Source organism: Adiantum capillus-veneris, chromosome 16 (genome assembly GCF_014529385.1).
Source record: "Adiantum capillus-veneris isolate H3 chromosome 16, ASM1452938v2, whole genome shotgun sequence".
In the NCBI taxonomy this organism is placed as follows: Eukaryota; Viridiplantae; Streptophyta; class Polypodiopsida; order Polypodiales; family Pteridaceae; genus Adiantum; species Adiantum capillus-veneris.
Window position 1 is genome coordinate 5,800,768 of NC_140946.1, and position 18,066 is coordinate 5,818,833.

Consider the following 18,066-nt stretch of genomic DNA (forward strand, 5'->3'; position numbering starts at 1 on the left):
AAAGGTTGAAGCAATCCAGATTGCTTCCCTCTATCAAACTTCGTCTTTTGGCATACCACACATTTAGAAACATACTCTTGTATGTTTATTTTCATGGTAGGCCAATAGAAATATGTTTCAATCCCTTTAAGGGTAGACTGAATCCCTCTATGCCCTGCATAAGGAGGAGCATTAGATTCATACATTACTTTCTCACGTAGTGCGTTAGTAACACATAGTCTATTGCCATAGAGAAGATAACCATCTTGTAAAGTAAATGGTTCCTCTTTCTTCCCTAGTGCAAGGCCTGAAATCACATCTCTAAAATCGGGATCAATAGCATACTCATCTATCATAAAAGATAGATCATTGTGAGTTGCTATGGAAACCGCATTCACTCTCGGCCGTCTTGAGAGTGCATCGACTACTTGATTTTGCGTGCCAGCAATGTGAGCAATATGGAAATGAAATTGCGAAAGGAAATTTTCCCACCCCATTTGTTTGTCGGAGAGCTTGGTATGCGTCATGAAGTACTTAAGACTTTGGTGATCCGTCCGCAGAATGAAAGGAGTCCCCAATAAATAATGCTTCAATGAGTCTAAGGCATGTAGAACTGCAAGGAGTTCCTTTTCATATATGCCTAACTTGCTCAACAAGGTCGAACCTTCAACTTTCATGGGCTATAGCGTGCCCTTCTTGGAGCAAAACAACTCCAAGGCAATCACCACAAGCATCACATTGGATCTCAAATGAGAGATCTGAAAGTGTAAGCACAGGTTGAGAGATAATCCACGAAGCAAGTGGGTGTTGTTGTGATTAGCACAGCTGTTCTCAACGTACGCCTGGAGCCCCAAGCTTGATTCCTTGCTGGAGTTTGGCTCATAGTTGGGGAAGCTAAGGTGAAGAAAGAATCCTTGTAGATTCCACCTAATTGGAGTGGAATGGATCGAGTGTCAAAAGGTCTCGTTAAGGGGAATGCAAATAGATTCTCCTTCATTTTTGAGTATTGAAATGAAGTTATGAAGGAAAGAAAAGGAGAGGCGTGTGAGGCAAGGGTAGGAAATGACATGCGAAAGGCCACCTGGCATGAGCGCATGCATTGCAGTGGTAGTGAGACCGCGGGACTAAGTGACATGGGCGGGGGAGGGTGGGATCTACGGCCGGGGGATTGTGGGCCGTAGATCTGGAAAGTGGGTACCTTAGATTACTTTTGCAATCTAAGGTAAAAAGTAATCTATGGTACCCGTGTTTCGAAAGTAATCTAGGGTACCCCATTTTGCGGGCATGGGGTTTGAACCCGTGATCTCACCCGTGATCTCATTTTGCGGGCATGGGGTTTGAACCCGTGATCTCACCCATGAGAGGCGCACGCCTTAACCACTTTGCCATGCGCACGTTCTGAAGCATGGGGGCCCTAGTGCAAAGCGGCAACAGCCGTACCCTAGATTACAAAAAGTAATCTAAGATACCCTAACTACTTTCGGCACCGCCACCGAGATCTACGGCCCACAATCCCTCGCTTGTAGATCCCACCCTCCCATGCCCGTGTCACTTAGTCACGAGGTGAGTGAGAGGTAGAACCACAAGTTCGGACTAGATGCAGGAAGCGCACGCATGGAAGCTGTCGACAATTGGGAGGACAGCAAGTGAGAAGGCGGCGGCAACGACGCACGTAGAGGAGCATGATAGGCTACTGGTGTGGAGGCGAAGGGGGAAATGGCCTGGTTTTTTTTTTTAACGCTAATGTGGGGTGTAGCAAGCATTGAGGGTGGCTTGCAAAATTATCACTAGCTCTTCTTGAGCTGTGACCAGCTTTACCTTTGGTAATATTCCCATTCATAATGTTTTCTTTATTGGTCTTGTGAGTGTGATGCAAACTACTGTATAAAATCTCTGAAACAATTTTATGGCAAAGTTAGTACTTTTTGGCCTGCCCAAAGGGCAAAGGCTATAGAGATGCCTTCTCTTTTTGCTAACTAAAATATAAAAAAAAGTTGAGTTGTATTTTCAAGCATTTTTTGATAGGCCAAAAATGTTCATTGGTTGAAATAAGATAGTGGACACTCATTTAAATGAAGAGTGTGTAAATCTAATGATAAACATGTCTTGAGTTTTGAAATATGAAGTGAATGCTCATTTTGGAAGTCAGGTCCTCTAGTTATTAGGTGTTTGCATGAGTTAAAATATGAAGTGAATGCTCATTTTGGGAGTCACCTCTTGTACTCATTAGGTGTTGGAACTTGGCATAGAAACTTGAAAGGCTAGTTGATTCTTTGCTAGTGTCGGCCAACTAGAGGGAGGAAGGTAGGTGGTAATAGGGTGGGTGATAGCCATTTTTGAAAAGAAAATGGGAGCCGGAATCAATAAAGATCCGAAAAACAAAATCTGAAACTTCATCCTGAAGTCTGAAAATATCCGTGCATCGCCCCTCCTGACCATCTCTACAGAGAATGAAATGCAGTATAGAAGCACGTTTCAACTTCGAAGGGAGGGTTGCCTCGATCAGAATCGCCATGAGCCAGCATGAGTCTTCCTCTTGGACAAATTTCCCTTTGGCGAGAGAAGGCTTTGTGCGCTCTCTCTTTCTCTCTCTTTCTTTCTCACAGTTTCTAATCCAGAGGTGAGATTCATATAGCAGAGGCGGGAGACACAGGTAGGGACCGTCACTGCGAGAAAGGTCCCCCTCCTCTGTTTTGTGAGGGTGTAAAGGTGGAGGAAATGTTGGCGATCGAACTGCAGCCTGCTTCCAAATTTGCTTGTTTGCAGGCAGTAAAGGGGGGCAGCAACGCGTTAAAGCGGGCACCGAGGCAAGCGCAGTTTGAAACAACAGCAGTCACGCGTTTTTGAAATACACAACGAGACCATTTGTCTGCAGAGAGGTGAGCAGGGCAGGCAAGCAGGTAGCAGCAGCGGCAACACCCAAGTCAGAGAGGCGTATTGATCTCCGACTAGTGTTGGGTGATGAATGTACTCTTTTTGCGTGTCCTGCTTTCATTCTCTTGCACTTCTGAGTACTTGCAGTTCAATTGCATCTATGCAAAATCACTGTTGTGCACAGCTTGGAGCTCGTACTCCATGCTCACTGCAGGTGTGCTTTCAGATATGTTTGATAAGTTTGCTTATATTTATTTGCATCCTGATTTGGCCGAGAATCATGCTAAGCCAGGGTTTTATGGTGAAGGTTGGTTCTTTCTGTAGTTAACGTTCACCAACCTCCTCAACCTCTGTGCTCTATCTTTGCAATCCTAAAGCCCTCACACAAGTGTTGCAAGCCAGGTGCAGTTTGAATCTGTTCAAGGTTAAGCTTTCCCTACTCTAATCAAATCAAGTATGTCTGTCTCAATAGTAGTGGTACCAGGCTTGGCCAGATGTAGAGCAGCAACCTTCTTGTCCAGATGCTTGGGGAAAACACATATAATACTTGCTTGGCAAATGTGCCAGCCTTCCTTTCATTCCACAACTCCAACTGTGACCTGATTTGTGAAGGAGCATGGCATCAACACATCTCAAATTATAGAAAGTTGGATGAGGTTATTGTAGAAGTATTATCTCTCTTGTACAAATCACTTCAATGTATTGCTAAAGTTCGATTCTCTAGACTGGTCTACGCCAGTGTCCAAGTTTATGTAGTGGACCGTGCGCCCCAACACTGTCATCGACTTTTCTTGAGAGCATATGTATGTATGCATGGATGCAAGTGTGTGGGTCATTTTGGAAGAGGATAACCTTGTTTTCAGTGGCAGTTCCAAGTCTCTTGGATATTTATTATCTCAGTAACATTGTTGCAAATCTCCAACAGGCATGTTTCCAGTTAAGGTCCAACATTGTTGCAGATCTCCAACAGGCATGTCTACTTTGGTAGCTTTAAAGGTGACACAATAAGTTTTCACAGCCTAGACTTGGTGACTTGGGAAAATAGGTGCCCCATTTATCTTTTAGTTCAACGAACAGCTCAGTCTCTAGGAATTTTTCCCATCTTCAAGATGAAAGCAAATGGTACCATGCCTGTATGTTCGAAGACGGGTGCACGTGTGTGGGCGCCTGTGTAGCTGATTTCTGTAGATGCATGTGGCTACAGCGTCTAGATTCCAAATTCGTCGGTCTTTCCCAATTGTTGTGTTCGTTTCAGAGGGACGGTGATAGCATGTTTGATGTTGACTGGGACAATTTGGGTTTGAAATGAGGGAAATAGACCAGATGTTCATCATGAAATGTGACATGGTTGGAGAATGGCATAAGGGACAACTAGAGCCTTCTGGTGTTGTAAAAGTAATCCCATTTGTTGGAGTGCTGACTTATGGGGACACGTAAGTGCTGGGGTGCCCAAGGCATGCCTCAAATTCATCTAGAGCTTTCTGGTGTTCTAGAAGTAAGCCCATCTGTTGGAGTGTTGACTTATGGACACGTAAGTGTTGGGGTGCCCAGTGCATGTCTCAAATTCATCAATCTCCCTTTGCCAGCACAATGATGCCCATCTTTCTTTCAGAGAGGATCCAACACAATGATGCCCTCCTGCCAGCACGACGATGTTTGATTTTGTCTCAGAGAGGATCGAGTGATCAGTTTGATCGAGTAAGTCTTCAAACCATGCATGTCTATCAATGTTGCAAACAGAAGTGTTGTTGTTCGTCTTTCTCACGTGGCTAGCCATATTAATATCCTAATTTCCAGTAGTGGTGCACTTCACTGGTAAGTCTCTTTAAAAATACCCACAATTGCGTGCTTCATTTTGTTTGGGGTCTTTCTTAATGGCATCTTGAATAATTGTGAGAACTATTCAAAACTCTTGGTTCTCATTGGAGGGATTTGGCACGGTGCTGTCCTTCGCATTAGCTTCCTCTACCTTCACGCTCTCATAAATAAGGATTGGCATCACCAACATAATCAACAATCAGATTTGCTCCACCACCAGGACCCTAGTCCAAGGCCCTCAGTTCACCAATAGTATTCTTGAAGATTCTATCCCTTCCAAGCAAAGCTAGATGCACTATCATGAGCAATGGCCGTCACCACAGCTTAGCTTGAGTAGACAAGATGTCACTTGTTTCATTTAGAGTTGAAATTGTTGGAGAACATACTGCCTACTCTTAAAATTAAGGGCAAATTACCAAAATACTCATAAAATTAGTAGAAATTTTGAAAATAACCTTGAAATTTCAAAAAGTTCCAATATACCCTTGCATCATTTTGGGATGGAATTGTCCCAATTTTTGCATAGTGTAATGTTTATCACAATGGAGATCTATCTTTTGGCATTTTAGACAATTTTTCACCGATAAGCTCACAAATAGAGCCATATACATTCAAAACAACGAACAATTTCATATGAAAAAGCTCAATTACCATCTAAAATCCTAGTGGTATCGTCTTCTTTTGATGAGAACCACTCTTCCTACAAGGAGTTGCAAAAAGAAATGTTTTAAGAGATGTTTGCAAGGTTAATTAGGGAAATTTGGAAACAAAGTCGAGGCATTTGGGAAATTTTTGGCCAATATAATAGGGGTATATTGGGAATTTTTGAAATTTGAGGGGTATTTTGGAAACTTCCACAAATTACAAGGGTATTTTAGTAATTTTCTCTAAATTTTTTCGGATGTTGTTTCGTCCTCTTTTAGAAGATATTCTCCAAGGACAGGCCTTGTGGTTTTATCACTTGTTGGTAAACGCTATTCTCTATACAAATTTTCTAGCCATTGCATACACTTCATATACTTGCTCATGTTTTACATTATGCACTTCTCATATATTTGCTTTTGCTTATCTTTTATCTTGTAGGCAGGCCTTGTGATTTTGTCACTTGTTGCACATCGTTTTACCAAACTTAAGCTAGTAGGGCTTCCCGACGACGATAGCTTGTAGGGTTGAGTGGCTTACTGCAAATGATTCGTTGTGATTGGCAGGTAGTAAGCCCGAGCATTGTCTCTTGCATGGAGCCTTTGTAAAGATAACATACATTATTCCAGGTTCCATTAATTAATTTGTTACAAAGATTCTCTACGTAAACTTTTATAAGCTTCGCCACCACACAAGCAGTTGTTCCCATGATCTGTCGTCTATCCGAACTTACCATTGTCGTCTGCCCTCACCTCGACACCCAACAATTGTTGTCCATGGTTGCAATAGTTTGAGTCACTTTGGCAGTACACACCTCAGGACATCAATTGCACCATTAGAGCAACAAGAGAAAGACAAACACTGCCCTGGCAATAGAAATTCATCTCTCTCTCTCTCTCTCTCTCTCTCTCTCTCTCTCACGTGCTGGCAATGCTTTACTTTTTTTCTTTCCTTCAACCACCCTTTTCTTCTCAACTCGCCGTGGGAATCTAAGTTGATTCTTCCTAATAAGACTAAAAAAGAACGTTTTGGACACCTACAGGCCTATTCTACACTTTGTTAATTAATTAATCACGAAGATTCTCTCCGCCTTGCCTTCACGAAAGGAAAATTTCAGTCTTAGCTAGTTCCCATGTTGCATCCGCCCTCACCCCTGCCGACCTGCGCCCACTGCACCATTGCACCATTTTTCCATGGACTGTCCCTAATGTTCTTGGTGGTGTTCGTAGCAACGGATCCGCTTCCCCTGGAAAACAAACATGGAATGCGCAGTCGTCAACTCTGCTGCTCATGGGCCACCATCTCTTTCGTGAAGGTACTGGCATGCACATCCATTCATAGCTTGCAATTGGCTTATGCTCCTCAGCGATATGCTCCTGCTTTTCCTACTATGTGCCCCTTCCATTCTACCTCTACATTCTCGCCCTGGACCCCTCCAACTCCTCCTCATCGCCTCCAATTTTTCTCCATCGTCCATCTGTCATTCACACCCAGCCATCGCCACTTTTTGTTGCGCAATGAAGACAGACAACACACCCATAAAGTGAAAATACAAGAGACAGAAAGAGAGAAAATTTGGCCTCCTCCCCCATGCCTTGACTCCACCTGTCCTACCCCGCAGGTCTCACTGTTGTTGCAAGTTTGCAACGACTACAGACGCTGACTCTATCATCCTGTCTTATTCCCTCGTGCTCATTCCCTATCCATGCACTGCCCAACGTAGCGTAGCGTTGCGTTGCTTTCGGGCCTACAAAACCTTAATTACTTTATATATTAAAAAAATCCATTGACGACTTGCTCTTGCACGTGCGTTCCCTCCATGTTCGGGTGCCTACACACGTGCCCTCGCACGACATAGCCCTCTTTCATTTTCTTTTGCTTTTGTACATTCAGTGAGACAACTCCCCCCCCCCCCCCCCCCCCCCAACTTTCCCTTTTTCATTTAGATCAACCGGAGCATCTCCTCTGATTCCCATAAAAAAGATTGTAGGGACAAATAATAATTGAGAAAGTAAGCTAAGTCTTCGATGGATAGAATCTGTATAGATTCCATTACATTTGCAATCTTTGTCAAATTCTTTTTAAATCGAAATTCTCTATCTTGGACACTTGCATGCATGATTCTAAGGTATCAAGGATGACTCCAATATTCATACCTCAATTGTCCACAATGAGCCATCGTATTGTGTAGAAGAGATTCTCTTTGTTTGCAGAGATGAATAATTTAAATCTTGTTTGTGATCTCTCTTAATTTACTCTCCTAGGTCTTTCTCAAAATCACTTCATGGCACAACTTTTTTTTCCAAATTGGGGGTGTAAGCAAAAGATCTGGTTTTCAACGAGTGAAAATTTCACGAGCCCTGTCGAATTGATGTTGGGTGTTGCACATAGGCTCATGATGTGCTTAATACACTATACATAATCTCTATGCACAATGTGCTCAATGTTGGGATTTGAAGGCCCTGTATGTGTTGACTCCTCAAGGCCCTGACTGTGCTTGGGGATTTATGCACATTCTTTTGTGTTGATAGAAGGATCTTACTCACGATTGTATGGCCAAACAAAAAAAAAAAAAAGATTTGAAGGGTTCCGTATTCTTCCAAAAGACAGGCAAAGAAGTGTAATATCCATTCACAATGTTGCACTTGCAAGAATTTTGTTGGATCTTTTGCTCTTGCAACCTACTTCATAGTCCACTACCACTCTCCACTTGCCACCAACGCACATTCCCTATGTTATTAATACGTACAAATTTGGTGGAGGCTTTGGTGAAGCTTGTGCTAAAAATAGTCCATTGAGAGTTTCAACAATCTCTCTCTCTCTCTCTCTCTCTCTCTCTCACCCACACACACACACATTACAAAATCCACTCTAAGCTCATAGGCCAATGCTATGATTCAATTTCCAACTTGTATTTTTAGCTCGTGACTTGAGATAGCATCAATGCCATGTTACATGTAGTCAAAGTGTACCAGAAGAGTTTAACATTCTTTGCAGGTTTGCAATCACGTTGAGTTGTTCTTGCTCTGTGCTACCTGTGACCTCTCTCTCTCTCTCTCTCTCTCTCTCTCTCTCTCTCTCTCTCCCCCCCCCCCCAAAAACACCACAGCCTGAAACGCAAAGTTTTGGCAACATGAGTACCGTCCAACGCTTTAGGTTGCTATCATAGGCAATTGATGCACTTCAAGCTGCTACTATCATCCATGCGTGCACTACTCAATCTGCAAGATGAGGTCCAATAAAGGTTGTTGCTATCATCCATGCGTGCACTACTCAATCTGCAAGATGAGGTCCAATAAGGCCTACAACCCATGCACATGCATGAGGTGGCACCAGGGTAGCAAATGCATAGCTAGGTATACCTGCACTCAAGGTCTCATGAAGCCATTAGTCCATGAGTTTTTACTTATTACAAATTAGAATGGCCCTTTCACATCCCCCCCCTCCCTTCTCTCTCTCTCTCTAAGATGGTTGTTGGTAGCACCACGGAGCTCAAAATTCGACAATGCTAAAAAAACCCTAAAATTATAGGCTTATAAACCCTTCAATTAAAAAAGAAAGTAGATCTTTCTCTTAATTCAAAAAAGTAGAAAACATAGGTTAATTAAGTTCGTCCCGTAGGAGGAGAAGAGGTATTGGAGGTACTCCTGTTCTAGAGCTCCTTGTAGGGAAGGTAGTGCGTCTAGGGATGGCTGCTGTATAGCAGCTCGACATGGTAGATGTGCACCATGGCCACATGGAGTGTGACTCTCTCTCTCTCTCTCTCTCTCTCTCTCTCTCTCTCTCTCTCTCTCTCACACACACACACACACACACACACACACACACACACACACACATGCACGAACAATGCATTACCAGTTACGCAAGCTTGTTCATGACTTGGGACGAAATTTAAGGAAAGTAACCATGCCTTGTGATATATGTATGATGCATTTTCTGGAGTCTTCTCTCTATCGTCGAAAGGCAGGGATCGATCAAGGTGCCATCAACCCCGATCTCTCTCTCTCTCTCTCTCTCTCTCTCTCTCTCTCTCTCTCTCTCTCTCACACACACACACACACACACACACACACACACACACACACACACACACACACTATGTCACAACAGCTGACCATAGCTATGCACACACACACACACACACACTTGGTCATGACTTCTGACCTAGATAGCATCTATGGGGCTCGGTTAATGTTCTATTGTGGATTCAGGGGATTTTACCTTATGTTTTACTTGTTAAATTACTGCCTTGGGGCTATGGTGGCTCTAGCACCTCATCTGGAGGGGGTGATAGACTATACTCCGAATCACTGTCTAGTTCAAAGAGTTAAATTGAGTTGTTCGGGTAAGGGATTACCCTGTGCTGTACAAATGCTTGATTTGTTATCACATTGGTTGATATTAGAGTTTACCATAAAATTAAAGCCTTCCCAAACATCTTGTGTTGGCTACCCTATGGATATTGTCCCCTAATCTACCTCCTACCAGTCTTAGTTTTTAAGCTAAAACCTATTGTCTGGCCCCTCAAAATCCTGGGCAGCTGTCGAGTTCACTGTCTCCACTTAGGTTTTTATCATGGTGTCGCGACTTTCATACTGTATCACTGCCCCGCTCTCATGGAAAGTTGCATGCCTGGGCTTCCCTACCTCCCACTCATGAATAGAATCCTACCTGGATTACCTCGCACATTCATCAAGGCTAGGCGGCCGCGGCACCACCTCTTATGAGCATCTGTCGAAGTGCATCCCTGCTTCCTCCACTACAAAAGGTGAGGGTGTTTTCTCCCCTCACTTAGGCTTGGTCTTCCTTAGCTGCTTGGAAATCTACTTCGCATGGCGACTACTCACAGGTTTTGTTAAATCTCATAACTTCAAATCCACGCTCTGATATTTGACTATAAAATAGGAATTTAATAAAAACCTTATTGAAAGACTAGTCTTTTTGGATTCTTTTATCTTCTCACATTGGCAAAGGAGCTTTTTTCTTTGGATGCTTGACTGGTACTGACTGCATAAAAGTTGACATGGTGTTGGGTATGCATAAAATTTTGGTGATAGTACTGGTTTGGGATTCTTTATCTGATACTGACTGAAACCTGGTGATGGTGCTGGTTATGGATAAACTTTGGTAATGATACTGGTGAGGATAGGTTTTTTTACCTTGGCATAATAAAAGAATATGATTATTTTCTTGCTGGCTTCCAGTCCTACTCACTGAATGTAGAAATCTGTAAAAATCTTGCCCACTAACTGACTTTAATGCCTAGTTACTCGCCACCAGCTGGTTTTTTGGTCTCAAAATTTCTGGTATAATCCTGGTATAATTCACATCAGTATAGATTGTTGTTTGGCTTCTTGACTGATCCTCTGCTACTACTGAGCAAGAATATGACATCTAACACTTTTTTTTTTTAAAGAACCAAAAGGTAAGTATATGGGCTGATTGCCTGGTGGTGGTGCTGGCTATGCATAGTTTGTTCTGGTTACTGAAATGCTACCATATACTGAAATGTTGCCATATTTTGGCTGCCATTTTCTGGTACATTTATGACCACATATGGAATGCAGTTTAGCCTCTCTACATGTTAGTTATGTGTAAAAAAAAGGGGGGCAGCTTGTAATGGGCCTGGACTAGCTAGTCATACTTGCAAGTTACATATTCAGGCTTAATCTAAAGGAACATTGCAATAGGGTACACTGGTTTTTTTATGCCATTTTTTGGTTCAGATTGGTTCACATCATTAGATGGTCATACTTGCAAGTTAGATATTCAGGCTTAATCTAAAGGAACATTGCATAGGGTACACTGGTTTTTTATGCCATTTCTTGTTCAGATTGGTTCACATCAGTATATAATGGGCTTTTTGGCTTCTTTTTCTGGTACTAACTGATCCTATGCTACTGGGCTGAAGTACAGCAAATACAAGTAGATTCCCGATACAAGTGTTGCTCGATATTTTAAAGTTTTGGCAGTTACTCGAGCTTACTTTATGGTTGCTGTTTTGAGTATTGCATACTGGATCCTACTTTGATCTACTGCTGTGCTTTTTGACTGGTTTTTTACTGGATCCTACTTTGATAACCTTAGTTAATCTGATGTTGAAAGCTTGGTAGCACTACTGGTTTTGCTACCGAAATGGGAAATATGACAATGCTGGAAGTACTTGGACAATTAAACTGCTACTGATGATTATTTTTGGATACGTTAATATATGCTCTTGGGTAAACATGCCTATTACAGATTCTACTAAGATCTGGCGGGCGTGATCTATAATACACTCTTCTGGTTTTTACCTAGTCTCTGGATAAGGCTAGCTTGGTCAAATGATAATCCTAGTTGTTTCTGGCTTTGAAGGGCTCGACATTGGAACACATTTTTAGGATAAAAACTACTTAACTAAGCTTTCTACATACAATGATATGGATTAGTTGACATTTTGTACATTATTAGTGCTAGATATATGAGCAACTCTAGCAAAAAAATAATAAAAATCCTCGAGATTTTAAATATGCAGGACAGTAGCTAGTCTAATTTTTTAAGCTTGACATGGATAACAACTGATAGATTCTTTGAAGCCTGCCATACGTAGCCAAGTCTAACATATATGTTGTCTTGACTATATGGATGCAGGTGAGAATTCTATCTTGGCTTAAAGAGGTTTAGCTCTTGCAGTCCGACGTTGGAAGCATTTGATGCTGCAATTGGGATAGTTTTTGATACCTTTGTACAAATTCCTTTGGAATGATACTTCATTCTTACTATACTGTACAGTTTTGATTCAAAGACTGAATTGTTTCTGTACATATCTTTGCCTTGACATCTTTAGCCAGTTGTCTTTTTGAACATCTTGTTCAATTGGTGTGTTATTTATTTAGTTTAACAGCTACACACACACACACACACACACACACACACACACACCTCTGCGCCTTTGGTCAGACCAGATGGCCATAAACTATATCGACAACGTCGGGAGAGCAACAAATGGATTGATATAAAGGGGGAGCATAAATGGGAGCAAGGAGCAAAGAACATATGCTTGTAGGGGAGCAGAGCAGATGGGAGGGTGAGGGGGCAACATGACGGTGAGAGAAAAGCCGCACAATTGCTCAAATAGGGGCAGTGAGCTCGGTTGGGGTTAAGTACCCTCTTCGTACGACCTGTGTGTCGCAGCCCCCATAGGCTATAATGATTCCCTTTATTCAAGGGTGCATCCACAACCCAAGATGGCTCTTGTAGTTCAACATGCAAATTTGCAATCGAGACAATGCGAGTGGGTGGCCCCCATCCATCCTGCATGGAAACTTGAGGGACTGTCTGTAAGAGACTGCAAGTTTTCCATCCTACATGGCAACCTAAGGGTGTCTAAGCGACTGCAAGATTGGGCTCATGGTGGCTACAAGCATTTGCAGCCACGTGGAGTTCAATGCTGTCTTTTTAATATATATATATATATAATAGATATGCAATAAGGAGAACACACTCTCCTCCATCTTAGTGTGGTTTTTTCCCAATGATTGTCCTCTTCTCTTCTTCCCCTTCCCACATGCACACATGGACATACACCACTTCCCACTTCAACTAGTATTAAAACATGAAGATGGCATGGCCCTGGCTTCCCAACACCCTCCCCTCACCTCGCGTGTGCAAAGACCTTAGCTTTTGAGGAGATGAAAGAGCTCACAGAACCGGATTCGCATACGAAAAAGAAATCATAACTCGAAGCTTTTGGGGGAATCTTTTTTTTTTTTTTTTGCAAAACTCACAATAGTGAGTGATATATTGATAATAATCCCAAAAAAATACATTACAGACCCTGCTCACCCTCGAGCCAGGGCATCAACAGACTAGCAACCAACTATAACCCACAAAGTAACATCGGCTATTAAGGGAGCCACCCTGCAGAAAAGGAATCCAAATATCAATAACCCCTCAGTACATACCATAATTGCCGATTGGGCGGGGCCCATAGTCCCCATCACCAGGGGCTCGATCCGAAGTGCCACCATGGAGAAGGCCCTATCACAATCTTGAACCTTAGATAAGCTAAGGTGCATTGCTTTGGAAAATAAGAGAAAAGAAGCTTGGAAACAAATGTGAATTTGAAACTTTAGAAATAAAAGAGTTCTCCAAAAAACAAAATTAAAATGCCTTCTTGAAGCTTTTGGATTAACTTTATCAAAGTCTTGGTGTCTTTGGTTTTGGGAAGGTTGAAAAAAGCTTCAACCGAGTAAATTATACCTGGGTCTATCTTGCATTTCATTAATTAATTGGAGCAGGAGATTCGCTCTCTCACTTTTTAGAATGCAAAGTCTTAACCTTCTGCCCCAGCTCCCACGCTCTCCAAACCTCCATCGCCCATCTGCAGCTACCCTCTGTGCAATCCCAACTCTGCACATTGATGGAAACCTCGCGCAGCCTCACTTGCTCTCCCAGCTCACCTCGCCATTCCATCTCTCTCTCTCTCACTCACACACACACAATTCGAGAAATCAATGCTCTTTAAATCTTTTGATGTACGCACTACCTGAGGTTCGTGCGCGCGGTGGATAAGACATCAAAGTGGTCGAGGGGATGGCCTGCGCATCTCTCCTGTATAGCTGAGCACGATTCCAACGCACTCTGAAGGCTAGAGAATCTTGTGGCCCCTGCAGTTAGAGGAACCATTGGAGGCAGAGAGAGAGAGAGAGAGAGAGAGAGAGAGAGAGAGCAATGCAATGACGAGGGGATGTCCTACGCTAGCCTGTCGTCATCGACCCCGCTCCGCTTCTCCCATCCTCCAACTGCTTCCCACTTGGCTCCTTCGTTCCAAACGAGCTTGAGACAAACAGAGCCTTCGCTTGGGCCCCAAACCCCGAAAATACTCTCTTCCTCTCTCTCTCTCTCTTCGCCACGTGCCAACTGCAAGCAATGCGAAAAAATCTCTTTGCACTCCCTTTCTTTGCATTTCAACCCCCCAGGCATCACCCAAGATACCTCCTAAAAGAAATGGAAAAAAGATTGCAGGGACATATTTAAGGCTTCTATGAAATAAATTGAAGGGTGAAGGGAGCTCCAAAGGCCACCTTAGCAAATTCAATTGGAGTAGCTCACAGATCTTGGAGAGCTCAAAGGGAGAAGTTTTTTGTTTCATTGTGTGTATGCGCGTGCACGTACACACGCACACATACACACCCCTCATGGATCTTGGATCTTAAACATATAAGTTTTGTGTTTCATTGTGTGCACACACTGTACACACACACACACACACACACATCGATAGCCCAACTTCTCTTCTCCACAACAGACTCTCAGGTATGTACCAAGATTTATATGACACCTTGCCCATGCACACCGCCCTTCGTCAGCATCCTTGGGCATCATTGGTTTTGTACCCAAAGCTTTGTATCGGTGGCTTTGCACCGGCATGTTCGACACCGGCTTCCTCAACTTTGGCATCAATTTTCTCGACAACAGCTCAGCTTCGAAGTCCCTTGGCTTTAGCTCTTTCGACATCATTCCGACAAAGACTCAACATCCCAACTCCCTTGATACCCTAGACATCGATAGCCCATTCTTGGTAGCCTACCATCACTACACGCCTATGGATTGATGACACTTATAGTGAGTGATTTTTTGAGTGGGAGCATATTTTTTGGCTCTCCTTGGGGTCTCTCAAGGGGTTGGTTTCCTAAACACAGCGCTCGAGATAGAGTATCTGCATCAACACCACATGTTTTAGTGTTCTAACCGAGGACTTTATTCCAATTGAGACGTATTTTTCCTGAGTTTGCTCTTATTACAAAGGAGAGCCTCTTGAAATTTTGCCAAATTTCTCGCCATAGTTTTTGGCATTCTCATCATGGTGATCAAATCTCGCAAATATGATATCTTCTTCTGAAAATGACATTTACAAGAAAGTTTGATGGCATGAATTTTCGATATGAAAAGATAAAATCCATCATGTGCTAATACAAAAGGGTCAATTGGGCCAATCTTTAAATGCCAAGAAGGCAATAATTATAAAGATGTGAGTGGAAGATGCTTGATGCCGAAGCTAAGTCCACTATGCATCTACAACTTGTAGAGTATGTGTACTTCACCATAGTGGGTGAAGCTACTACTAAAGCCTTATGGGACCAGCTACGCAACAAGGTGTACTTGATGAAGAAGCTCTTCAGCTTTATATGAAAGAAGATGACACGATTTCTGAGCACTTGAATGCCTTCAATGTACTTTTTAATCAATTGACTTCACAGGGACTTGATTTTGATAAGAAAATCCATCTCTTTATTGTGCTCTTTACCCTCTTCATAGGAAATTTTTTGCACAACAATTAGCAAATCTGTGTCTCAGGTCCAATTTGCTTATGATGGTGTAGTTTTCAGTCTACTTAGTGAAGAGATATGTAGGAAGTCTATGAGACTGCAAAGCAAGTGCTATGATATGTACGAGGCTATACATTTCATTTGCAATGAAAGTGGTTAAATAAGAGGGGACATCAAGATAGAGAGGGAGACATGTGGGCCAAAGGAGCCAATTTAGAGGCAAATTTTTTTGAGCCCCAAGCGAGGAATGAACCCACTCCCAATTTGAAGGCAAAACAATTGGAATATTCTTAGAATCATGTTTATGTGTCTTGTTATGATTTGCTGAAAACTGTACCAAAATTGGGCCTTGAGTACATTTCTAATGCATCAAAAAACCTCAAAACTGAATTTTTGTTAGTGGAGCATTGAAAAAAATTTGCCTTTTCATGAGGATTCTAGTGCAATGTCTAAATATTCAAAATCACTAGATTTGCCAACAACCCACCCCCCCGCCCCCCCCCCCCCCCCCCCAAACACACACACACACACACACACACACACAAAACAAAAAATATTAAAAATAATTAGCTTGTGTATAAATTGTCTCTAAATTGGCTCCTTCACCCTAGGAAGTGTGAGTTGAAGGCAAGGTGATGAGCATGAGGTGGTGCTCGACAAGCCAAGCCAGGTCTGACTCATTGTGCTTGCATTGTTTTGTGATGCTCTTGAATTAACTTATGTTAATAACCTTTGCCTAGATGAAGTGAACTTGTCGCTTGTTTGTTTGGGGGGGGGGGGGGGGGGGGGGGGGGGGGGGGGGGGGGGGGGGGGGGGGGGGGGGGGTTATCAGAGTGAGAAATAGCTCTTGAATCAACGTATGTTTATTCACGATGTGATTGGAGCGAAGGTGGTGCTAGTCATGGGGCTACAAAATCTTGGCAAGAGCTCACTCTTCAATTGCATGCATGAACTGGCAAAGGAGGTGGCCCCACAAGGATATTATAGGTGCATATTAACAACAATCATAAAAGGCCTACCATATAGTAGCATACCGTCATGCTACAACATGTGTCCTAGTGATCAACATCTAAGGAGTTGCACTCGCACAAAGGGCCTCATACCCCTTTGCCTCACTGATGCCATTATTTGGATATTCCCTAGCTTCATCCCCTCTTTGAGCCTGGAGGTGCTTTCATCCATTTTTTATTTGATGCAATTCTACAATATACGTCTTAACAAGAGTTTATATTAATTAAGAGGTTGGCCTTGACAAACTATTAGCCCCGACGTGGTCTACCCTAAGTCTCGGGGGCATCTCAGGGGAATTGGTAAGGAAATGCAACAGAGCAACGGGAGTCTTAGAGTTGGGGGAAGAAACCAGATACTTCAAGAACTCCATTTTGCACTGGTCCCCCTGGGTCTCTAAAGTTGTAGATCCACCACAAAGTCCCTATTGGATAGAAACAGCCAGGAAACTGAATAATAAGGGACTGAATCAACTTGGGCACTTATGGGATGGTGACAGCAAGAGGTGGAAAACCATTGACCTTCTGGTAACCCAATTCCAACTTAATGGCTTGGAGATATTGCTGGTCGACAAAGTGATAAAAGAGCTTGACAATGTAGTGATGCCAATCTGTGAATCGGGAGGTTTGAATGGAATGCCTGGAGATGGCCCGGAAGAAGCAGTCTCTTATGGAAACCCCATTCTAAATGCATATATCATACAACGATGCACAGAGAAGAATTGGTCTAGCCCCCTTAACGAGATATGGAAAAACAATGGTCGGAGGAATGGTGGGAGCAAGTAACAGAGAACATCTGGAAGCCAAAGTTTCCGCAATACATGAAGGTATTTCTATGGAAGGTAATGTGGGGTGCTCCTCCAATGGGGGTGAAGATACAAGAGAGAGCCCTTGACAGTAGGACCCATGTCCTTACATTACCCCCTCCTCCCCCCCCCCCCCCCCCCCCCCCCCCTCTGAGAATCATTTTCATCCTCAAAAACGAATGTAGGAAAACGATTGGGCTAGATCGATGCTTGGGGTGCAGGTTAGCTAGTGAGGATCTGGACCATCTATTCATGGAATGCCCGGCTATCAGAGGCATCGCAGGGAAAATATGCAAGTGGGTACAAAGGACATGGAAAAATGGATTTCAAGACTGATTTATTCCTTAGAGGTAAGAAGTTGGAAGGTCCTGCCTTCCTCATCAGCACTCCCTCATCAGCACTCAAACTATCAGATACTTCTTCTTCCATAATGTATGGTAGATAAGGAACCGCTGAGTGTTTCAAGGAGATCCTGAGGTGGCAAGCTTCACAGAGATTATACAAGAAAGAAAAGTGCTAATATGGACACTCGGGTGCAAGTAAAATTTGGAAGATTATCCTAGGACTACTCATGCCTTGTTGTCAACAGATGGTAAGTAAAGCTTAAAATTTTTGTTAAAATTCGAT

At 42.9% G+C, this 18,066-nt stretch overlaps 1 protein-coding gene and 1 long non-coding RNA gene across 4 annotated transcripts; one reads left to right on the forward strand and one right to left on the reverse strand.

The window, feature by feature from the left end:
- The first annotated feature begins 2,270 nt into the window (after positions 1 to 2,270).
- Positions 2,271 to 3,200, forward strand: LOC147438495 (uncharacterized). The gene is made up of 2 exons (XR_015184446.1): positions 2,271 to 3,067; positions 3,161 to 3,200. It is a non-coding gene; the product is annotated as an uncharacterized LOC147438495 (long non-coding RNA).
- A 9,318-nt stretch (positions 3,201 to 12,518) lies between these two features.
- LOC147438496 (uncharacterized) lies at positions 12,519 to 15,168 on the reverse strand. 3 transcript variants are annotated; one of them, XM_086484118.1, is made up of 4 exons: positions 13,844 to 15,168; positions 13,558 to 13,707; positions 13,260 to 13,335; positions 12,519 to 12,659 (listed from the first exon to the last, which is right to left on the reverse strand). In XM_086484118.1, exons 1-4 carry the CDS (start codon positions 13,981 to 13,983, stop codon positions 12,519 to 12,521), a joined length of 507 nt encoding a protein of 168 aa, XP_086340244.1. In that variant the 5' UTR covers positions 13,984 to 15,168. The 3 variants fall into 3 exon arrangements, 1 of the variants encoding a protein (XP_086340244.1); XR_015184448.1 differs by lacking the exon at positions 12,519 to 12,659 and having other exon boundaries at positions 13,078 to 13,335; positions 13,558 to 13,691; positions 13,844 to 13,981; XR_015184447.1 differs by lacking the exons at positions 12,519 to 12,659; positions 13,558 to 13,707 and having other exon boundaries at positions 13,078 to 13,335; positions 13,844 to 13,981.
- Between the last annotated feature and the right edge of the window lie 2,898 nt (positions 15,169 to 18,066).

Coding starts and splice junctions, on each gene's coding strand:
- LOC147438496 (XM_086484118.1), bottom strand. CDS start 13,983: ATGGTTCCTCTAACTGCAGGGGCCACAAGATTCTCTAGCCTTCAGAGT. Junction 13,336..13,557: donor GAAATGCAAGATAGACCCAG/GTATAATTTACT, acceptor AGATTGTGATAG/GGCCTTCTCCATGGTGGCAC. Junction 12,660..13,259: donor CCGCCCAATCGGCAATTATG/GTATGTACTGAG, acceptor GTTGCCATGTAG/GATGGAAAACTTGCAGTCTC.